The 10,000-nt window shown below is 43.0% G+C and overlaps 1 protein-coding gene across 1 annotated transcript; it reads left to right on the forward strand.

The window, feature by feature from the left end:
* The first annotated feature begins 177 nt into the window (after positions 1-177).
* eno3 (enolase 3, (beta, muscle)) lies at positions 178-7,394 on the forward strand. The gene is made up of 12 exons (XM_052091413.1): positions 178-290; positions 2,613-2,698; positions 2,860-2,955; positions 3,029-3,087; positions 4,421-4,490; positions 4,637-4,770; positions 5,394-5,616; positions 5,729-5,926; positions 6,249-6,450; positions 6,879-6,987; positions 7,077-7,135; positions 7,247-7,394. The coding sequence occupies exons 2-12, from the start codon at positions 2,614-2,616 to the stop codon at positions 7,311-7,313; spliced, it is 1,302 nt and encodes a 433-aa protein (XP_051947373.1). The 5' UTR covers positions 178-290; position 2,613; the 3' UTR covers positions 7,314-7,394.
* Positions 7,395-10,000: the final 2,606 nt, after the last annotated feature.

Genomic DNA, 10,000 nt, shown 5'->3' on the forward strand with positions numbered 1-10,000 from the left:
AAGTGCCTCTATGAGATGTACAGAGAATTTTGAGACCGTTTGTTTGCTTCCTTTATCAAAGTATAAAACTCATGCAATGTCAATAATACCGCTGTGGGCGTGTCCTCAAACATACGCAGCGCTGTAATAAGACGAAAGGGTTGGTCATTTTTAGACGCTCCCTAACGTGTTTCCCATATATGGGGATATTGTTGAGAGAGCGTCTATAAATTGCGTTGCAAAGGTCGGGACGAGCACCCTCAGCCCGTCAGACGCCGAGACAATCAGACGCCGACCCGGTTCACTCTCAGGTAACAACGCAAACTAACGGTGTATTTTAACGTTTGTGATTTGTTGTGGACTGTTTCCCCGCTTTAACTCGACGTTTGAATCGCGCCCGCGCGTGACTCCAGCTGAGGCGAATTCAAGTCTACTGGCTTCCTGATTAGAGCGGCTGACCTGAGATCGGTTCTGCTCACTGAACTCTGACCCGCTGCGGTTCTGTGCTATAAGTTTCTTCTGATCCGGGATCGGCTGAATTGCTTGAGATGACCGTTTGAATGCGTTTTATATCCGGAAATGTTCAGTGTTGGTGGAATTTGTCGATTTTGATCTTCAGTCTGTTATAATCTGAATGACCTTCACGTGTGTAAATGTGGGTGTGTCTGTCATAGAAGCGTATTTTAATTTTTATTTATATATATATATATATATATATATGAGTAAACGTGCTTTATATAATACGTATATAAACGTGTCAGTGAGTAATAGAGGGGAAAAAAGCGTGTTTTAAAGTCCTAATCCGCCGTTGTAGTCGTGATTTCTGTGAAAGTGAATAAAACACAGTTGTTGTAGCGCCTCTAGTGTTTTATTTGCACAAATGTAGTTCCAGTACGGTTTTAAACGCGAATAAACGAGTTTATAGGGACCATCGGCGATCTGTATAACATTTAACATCACAACCAACAAACGACTCATTTTCTAATGTCGTTTTTAAAAGACAAAGTTATTAAATTAATTTGTTTAATAAAAAGAAAAACGCAAAAGTCAGATTGCACTCGGTGTCTTTATTGCGTCACAATGGGAGTTATTGGATAATCCGTGATTACGTCACAGTTCGAGGGCAGCTCCGCGCGCGATAAGAGTCTGGACCGTGATTGGTGGTTTTTGTTCGGTCCGGTCTCCATCAGAACAGACCCACAGGGCTCTAAAGGTCACTGAAACCCTGAAAATAGCAAGACATTTAAAACTTGCTGCGCTCCAGGACTGGAGAAGCCATGAAAATGAGCTGAAGTCTCCAAAAAACAAACTAGAAGTCTTTTATTTCTATAGTAAATGCGTCAGATTTTGGTCAAAATATTGTTCTATTGCTCTGTGTGAATGTTAAGTTGATCACATCAGTCCGTCCATTTTACAGCCTTATTGGAGACATTTGAACACTAATAAATTGAAGTATGATCATTCAAACCTATTCATGCAATCCAAATCCGCTCAAGCTGCCTGACAGTGACAGATTCACATTTTCATTGTACATATTTGTTCATTTAACAAATTAAGCCACAAAACGTGAATCCAAATAGTTGAATTGAGAAACTCGCCAGCATCTGATTAAGATTATTAATGAATCAAGTGTGAGTGTGAGTACGCGCGCGCTCGCTCGCTGTCTCGCGCGCGCACGCTCACTGTCTCGCGCACGCTCACTCGCTCACTCTCTCTCTCGTGCACGCGCTCTCTCTCTCGTGCACGCGCGCTCTCTCTCTCTATCTCTGTCGTGCACGCGCTCTCACACACACTTTCTCAAACGGACTCGCAAGCACACTGTCACCCTCATTCTCGCACTCAAACACACTTGCTCTCTTGCACTCTCTCTCTCTCTCTCTCTCTCTCTCACGCGCTAGTGAGCGTGAGAGAAGGTCAGGAAGCCTTTACACAAAGGTCAGGGTTCATCAGGCTTTGTAAAGGTCATGAAGTATGCCAGAGATTCTGACACACACACACACTCTTGTGTCTGGTGCCGCTGCTCTATTAATAGCGGAGAAACTTTATCTGTAAGGACAGCTGGTGTGCGTGTTTAAGGAATATTCGCTTTCATTACAAGTCCAGCTCAATCGACCGCATTTGTGGCATAATGTTGATTATTAAAGAGATGCATTTCTGTGAGACCCTTCCAATGCAAGTCAGTGGGGTTTAATCTGTACACGTGAAACAGTATTTTAGTAAGTATAAACGCAAGACATGAACAATATGTGTGTTAACATGATTTTACTGTCATTAAATCACTCACTGATCACATCTGTGTGAAGATAGAGACAATGTTACAACTGTTGCCATGACGACATAAAATTACATTTTAAACGACTCCTCAGCTCAAATAATTCACACATTTTAATAATGCACGAGTCTTAACGGAAGAATTAATGTAAGTGCTTTTATTAAATTATAAGCGTCACATTACTACATTTAAACCTTCTAAAGATTGACCCCATTATAAGTGTCCCTCTGGAACACCGAAATTCATTTCGGGTAATCCAATTTATGCCACAAATGCCACATTCATCTTCCCTTGTATTGAACCCGGAATATTCCTTTAGGTCTCGTGCAAATGTCTTTTATAATGATTGTGTGTCTCTCAGGATGTCCATCACTAAGATCCACGCTCGCGAGATCCTCGACTCCAGAGGAAACCCCACTGTGGAGGTGGATCTGTACACGACTAAAGGTACACGCGTGTTCATATGGATTGTACTTAACAGAGTTTTGTTGACTTGACAAAGCCAGAAGACACTTAACCGTAGAGCACTGAAGTTATAAACCCCATAGACTTGCACTGACCGAATGACTGTACCTGTCTGTTACACCTCTGTAACTTTCAACTTTCAGGTCGTTTCAGGGCAGCGGTTCCCAGCGGTGCTTCCACTGGAGTTCATGAGGCTCTAGAGCTCCGAGACGGAGACAAAACCCGTTACCTGGGCAAAGGTACGTCTGTATCTCGCGCACACACACACACCTCTCATTACAAACATGGACCAATCCTCAATGTGTGTTGCAGGGACTCAGAAGGCTGTGGACCATGTGAACAAGGACATCGCTCCCAAGCTGCTTGAGAAGGTGAGATATCTTCCACAACATCAACGATTGCAATAAGTGCTGAAAATATAACCGCTGTAATGTAAAGCTATAAATGCAAACATCAAACATGATCCTCATTTTCAACACGTTTGTAACTGATGCTTTTTTGTGCTTTTTCGTGCAATTTCAGCGACGCTTTATCCAGCTAGATAACGTTATCTTTGTGCGAAGGGTTTATTAAGGGGCAATATTTTGCCCTGGAGGGTTTTTCTAGGGGTGTTTTTCTCAACTAGCGACCTCGAACATAACACAATCAAATCTATTGATTTATGATCTATAGGGCTGTCGATTTAACCCGTATATTCAGTGCAATTAATCATGTCCTGGACCGTAATTAGGAATATTCCTGAGCAGTTCCAGCTTGTAGTACCACCAGTGTCCTCCAGGGGGCAGTAAGTGAAACTCCAGCTGTATAGACAACGAGCAGCTCATCCGGAGAACAAACCATACTCACCGACAGCAGACGGCACAAGATGAGAACGCGTTCTTGCGTCTAAACGCGCTTAATGGAGCGCACATACGGACTTTGGGAGTGTTTCACACTTTGTTTCACTTGACACAGTTGACGCCCCCAAAGCGAGTCGCTCCAATCGTCCATCTGACGCAGGTGTACATTGATGCATCCTTGGACACGCCCTTATAATAAATCTCAGACTGATTGACAAATTAAATGGCTGTGACCTGTAGGCCAATGATTGGCTAATGCTCAATAATATGCAAATAAACAATATTTTGCATTCTAAAGACACTTTGTCTTAACAACTCTGCCACAATAATGTAATGCATTTTATTTATTTATATATGTACATTTTTGTTTTTATTTATCTTTTATATCCATTTTCTCCCAATTTGGAATTCCCACTACTTAGCAGGTCCTCGTGGTGGCGCGGTTACTCGCCTCAATCCGGGTGGCAGAGGACAAGTATCAGTTGCGTCCGCTTCTGAGACGTCAATCGGCGCATCTGATCACGTGACTCGTTGTGCATGACACCGCGGAGACTCACAGCATGTGGAGACTCATGCTACTCTCCACGATCCACACACAACTCACCACACGCCCCATTGAGAGAACCACTAATCACCACCACGAGGAGGTTACCCCATGTGACTCTACCCTCCCTAGCAACCGCCCAATTTGGTTACCCCATGTGACTCTACCCTCCCTAGCAACCGCCCAATTTGGTTGCTAAGGAGACCTGGCTGGAGTCACTCAGCACATCAAAATTTCAATACATCACAGAAAAACAATTGTTTACGTTTATCATGGCATGAAAACATGATTGCTGAATGTCACATGACTCTCTCTGAACAGAAATTCAGCGTCGTCGAGCAGGAGAAGATCGACAAGTTCATGCTGGAACTCGATGGAACAGAGAATAAATGTAAAGAACACATTTACATCAGGACAAACCAAAGACTTCTGTTGTTGTATAAGATGATTATATTCACTATTGACAAACGCTAGCTGAAACTGTGTTTGCAACATTATTTACCTTGTCTAAATCTCTAATCCCATTTCCATTCACAGCTCAGTTTGGTGCTAACGCTATCCTGGGCGTGAGTTTGGCCGTGTGTAAAGCAGGCGCCGCTGAGAAGGGCGTTCCTCTGTACCGCCACATCGCCGACCTCGCCGGGAACAAAGATGTGATCCTGCCCGTACCTGTACGTCTGCAGCGCCTAGCGCGACCTGTCTCGCCTCATCTGTCTCTTATCGTCTCGCCTCATGTCTCTCCTCTCGTGTGTCATGTCTCTCGTCTCATGTCTCATGTCTCTCTCATCATCTCATGTCCGTGTCTCATCTCATGTCCGTGTCTCATCTCATGTCTTGCGTCTCATGTCTCGTGTCTCGCGTCTCATGTCTCTCCTCTCATGTGTCATGTCTCTCTCATCATCTCATGTCCGTGTCTCATCTCATGTCTTGCGTCTCATGTCTCGTGTCTCGCGTCTCATGTCTCTCTTATTGTCTCATATCTCCTAATTTCTCATGTCCTCATGTGTCATCATCTCATGTCCGTGTCTCATCTCATGTCTTGCGTCTCATGTCTCGTGTCTCGCGTCTCATGTCTCTCCTCTCATGTGTCATGTCTCTCTCATCATCTCATGTCCGTGTCTCATCTCATGTCTTGCGTCTCATGTCTCGTGTCTCGCGTCTCATGTCTCTCTTATTGTCTCATATCTCCTAATTTCTCATGTCCTCATGTGTCATCATCTCATGTCTCTTACCGTCTCGTGTCATGTCTCTTATAATCTCATGTCTCTCCTCTCATGTCTCGTCTCTCACGCAGGCGTTTAACGTCATCAACGGCGGCTCGCATGCTGGAAATAAACTGGCCATGCAAGAGTTCATGATCCTGCCGGTGGGAGCCAAGAGCTTCCATGAGGCCATGAGGATCGGCGCAGAGGTTTACCACAACCTGAAGAACGTCATCAAAGCCAAATACGGCAAAGACGCCACTAATGTGGGAGACGAGGGCGGTTTCGCACCAAACATCCTGGAAAACAATGAGGGTACGTATGTGCGTTCACTAGACGTGTTTGAGAGCACGAGTACATTAATGTCATGGTAAAGTTACTCCTCACAATATTAGATTATGCCGATACATGATCTGTGTGTGTGTAGCTCTGGAGCTGTTGAAATCTGCCATCGAGAAGGCCGGTTATCCTGATAAGATCATCGTTGGAATGGATGTTGCCGCTTCGGAGTTCTTCAAGGCTGGTAAATATGATCTGGACTTCAAGTCTCCAGATGATCCAAAACGCTACATCACTGGAGACCAGCTGGGAGATCTGTACAAGAACTTCATCAAGAACTATCCGGGTACACAACCTCTCACTCGCACCTTACCCTCCAAACTAAATCTCTGATTCTTCACAACAAATGGCAATGATGGCTGTTAATTATCAAATATAAAACGCCTGTTAATAATGCAAGAGTCAGTTTTAAGAGCTGATTTTAGAAGCGTTTAAACCCCAACACAACTGTTATTTAATCAATATATTGACTCATTTGATGTATTTGTTCCGATAGAGTCCGATATCATTTGTGTGCACCTGGCACACACACACACACACACACACACACACACAAAGTCTATGCACGAGGAGATTTGTTTGTGTATTTAGTGTGTATCTGTTTGCAGTCCAGTCCATTGAAGATCCATTTGACCAGGATGACTGGGAGAACTGGAGCAAGTTCACGGGATCTGTGGACATTCAAGTGGTGGGAGACGATCTGACGGTGACAAACCCCAAACGCATCCAGCAGGCCTGTGAGAAGAAGGCCTGTAACTGCCTGTTGCTGAAAGTCAACCAGATCGGCTCTGTTACGGAGTCCATCCAGGCGTGAGTAATACAGCATGTCCTCCTCGCTGAGCTGCACCACAGGGCTTATTTTGGGTCCCTCTCGCGGAGCTGCACCGCTGGGCCCATCACTTTTTATGAGGACATAAAAGTGTAGTATACGGTTTAGTATACAGTATTTTTCCACTCTGGGCCCATTATGAATCCCCTTCACAGAGCTCCACCACAGGGCTCATTAGGAGTGTCCCTCTTTATGAGCTCCACCACAGGGCCCAATACGAATCCTTCTCCCTCATTATGAATGTCATCATTTTAGACCTATTTGATGACTATAGAAGCCATTCCAAAAATAGAAAGTGCTGCCGCTTGTGTCGCGGCTGGTTGGGACAAAAGCTCTGATTTAAAATGGAAAAGATATCTTCTATTGTGTGTCTAGTTAAGATGGTGTTACACATGTTCTCTCTGTGTAGCTGTAAACTGGCGCAGTCTAACGGTTGGGGAGTGATGGTGAGTCATCGCTCCGGTGAGACCGAAGACACCTTCATCGCTGACCTGGTGGTCGGACTCTGCACGGGACAGGTACACACACACACACACACACACACACACACACATTTAATTCAGTGTTATTGTTGCTCTGCTTCACTAATTGTTCCTCATGTGCTCAGATTAAGACCGGTGCCCCCTGCAGATCAGAACGTTTGGCCAAGTACAACCAGCTGATGAGGTCAGCAATGACATCACACATCAATTCAGCTGACCAATCACATCAAGGCAAAATCATATGTCATCTCTAACCTCTCTGTCTCTCTCGCCCTGTCTCTCTCGCTCTCTGCAGGATTGAGGAAGAGCTCGGTGATAAGGCCAAGTATGCAGGCAAAGATTACCGCCACCCAAAGCTGTAACTGATTCAGTGTAACGGCTCTAATGCTCTGTTTCCTTTTCTAAATAAGAAGTCATTAAAAAAATAAAAAAAGTAAAAGAAATGTCGTGTCTGTTCCTTGATTCACAAAGACGCATGACCGCTTGTTCCAGCATACAGCTGTACGAGCGGCGTCAGTATCACGGGACACACTGTGAAGGGGTCACTGTTGCTTTTAATGTTTGTTTACTATGGGAATGGATGGATGGATGGATGTTTGTTTACTATGGGAATGGACGGACGGATGTTTGTTTACTATGTGGGTGGATGTTTGTTTGTTTACTATGGGAATGAATGGATGGATGTTTGTTTACTATGGGAATGAATGGGTGGATGTTTGTTTACTATGGGAATGGATGGATGGGAATGGATGGATGGGTGGATGTTTGTTTACTATGGGAATGGACGGATGGATGTTTTTTACTATGGGAATGGAAGGATGGATGTTTGTTTACTATGGGAATGGAAGGATGGGTGGATGTTTGTTTGTTTACTATGGGAATGGACGGATGGGTGGATGTTTGTTTACTATAGGAATGGACGGATGTTTGTTTACTATGTGGATGGATGTTTGTTTACTATGGGAATGGAAGGATGAATGTTTGTTTACTATGGGAATGGACGTATGGATGAATGTTTGTTTACTATGGGAATGGACGGATGGATGTTTTTTGTTTACTATGGGAATGGACGGACGGATGTTTGTTTACTATGGGAATGGAAGGATGAATGTTTGTTTACTATGGGAATGGACGGATGGGTGGATGTTTGTTTACTATGGGAATGGAAGGATGGATGTTTGTTTGTTTACTATGGGAATGGAAGGATGGGTGGATGTTTGTTTGTTTACTATGGGAATGGACGGATGGGTGGATGTTTGTTTACTATAGGAATGGACGGATGTTTGTTTACTATGTGGATGGATGTTTGTTTACTATGGGAATGGAAGGATGAATGTTTGTTTACTATGGGAATGGACGGATGGATGAATGTTTGTTTACTATGGGAATGGACGGATGGATGTTTTTTGTTTACTATGGGAATGGACGGACGGATGTTTGTTTACTATGGGAATGGAAGGATGAATGTTTGTTTACTATGGGAATGGACGGATGGGTGGATGTTTGTTTACTATGGGAATGGAAGGATGGATGTTTGTTTGTTTACTATGGGAATGGAAGGATGGGTGGATGTTTGTTTGTTTACTATGGGAATGGACGGATGGGTGGATGTTTGTTTACTATAGGAATGGACGGATGTTTGTTTACTATGTGGATGAATGTTTGTTTACTATGGGAATGGACGGATGGATGAATGTTTGTTTACTATGGGAATGGACGGACGGATGTTTGTTTACTATGGGAATGAATGGATGGATGGATGTTTGTTTACTATGGGAATAGATGGATGGGTGGATGTTTGTTTACTATGGGAATAGATGGATGGGTGGATGTTTGTTTACTATAGGAATGGACGGATGTTTGTTTACTATGTGGATGGATGTTTGTTTACTATGGGAATGGAAGGATGAATGTTTGTTTACTATGGGAATGGACAGACGGATGTTTGTTTACTATGGGAATGAATGGATGGATGGATGTTTGTTTACTATGGGAATAGATGGATGGGTGGATGTTTGTTTACTATAGGAATGGACGGATGTTTGTTTACTATGTGGATGGATGTTTGTTTACTATGGGAATGGAAGGATGAATGTTTGTTTACTATGGGAATGGACGGATGGATGTTTTTTTGTTTACTATGGGAATGGACGGACGGATGTTTGTTTACTATGGGAATGAATGGATGGATGGATGTTTGTTTACTATGGGAATGGACGGATGGGTGGATGTTTGTTTACTATGGGAACGGACGGATGTTTGTTTACTATGGGAATGGACGGATGGGTGGATGTTTGTTTACTATGGGAACGGACGGATGTTTGTTTACTATGGGAACGGACGGATGTTTGTTTACTATGGGAATGGACGGATGGGTGGATGTTTGTTTACTATGGGAATGGACGGATGAATGTTTGTTTACTATGGGAATGGACGGATGGATGTTTGTTTGTTTACTATGGGAATGGACGGATGGATGTTTGTTTACTATGGGAATGGACGGATGGATGTTTGTTTGTTTACTATGGGAATGAATGGATGGATGGATGTTTGTTTACTATGGGAATAGATGGATGGGTGGATGTTTGTTTACTATGGGGATGGATGGATGTTTGTTTGTTTACTATGGGAATGGACGGATGGGTGGATGTTTGTTTACTATGGGAACGGACGGATGTTTGTTTACTATGGGAACGGACGGATGTTTGTTTATTATGGGAATGGACGGATGTTTGTTTGTTTACTATGGGAATGGAAGGATGAATGTTTGTTTACTATGGGAATGGATGGGTGTTTGTTTGTTTCTATGGGAATGGATGGATGTTTGTTTGTTTACCATGTGGATGGATGTTTGTTTGTTTGTTTCTATGGGAATGGATGGATGTTTTCCAGTGTGTATAATATATATATATATATATATACCGCAGGATTCACTGATAGAAAATATTTAAATTATATGAAAATATTTAAATTATATTAAAATATTTAAATTATATCATAACAATGTGTAAAGTTTAACGATTAATTTCGTTTATATCAAATACTAATA

The sequence above is a fragment of the Xyrauchen texanus genome, chromosome 25 (genome assembly GCF_025860055.1).
Source record: "Xyrauchen texanus isolate HMW12.3.18 chromosome 25, RBS_HiC_50CHRs, whole genome shotgun sequence".
Lineage (NCBI taxonomy): Eukaryota > Metazoa > Chordata > Actinopteri > Cypriniformes > Catostomidae > Xyrauchen > Xyrauchen texanus.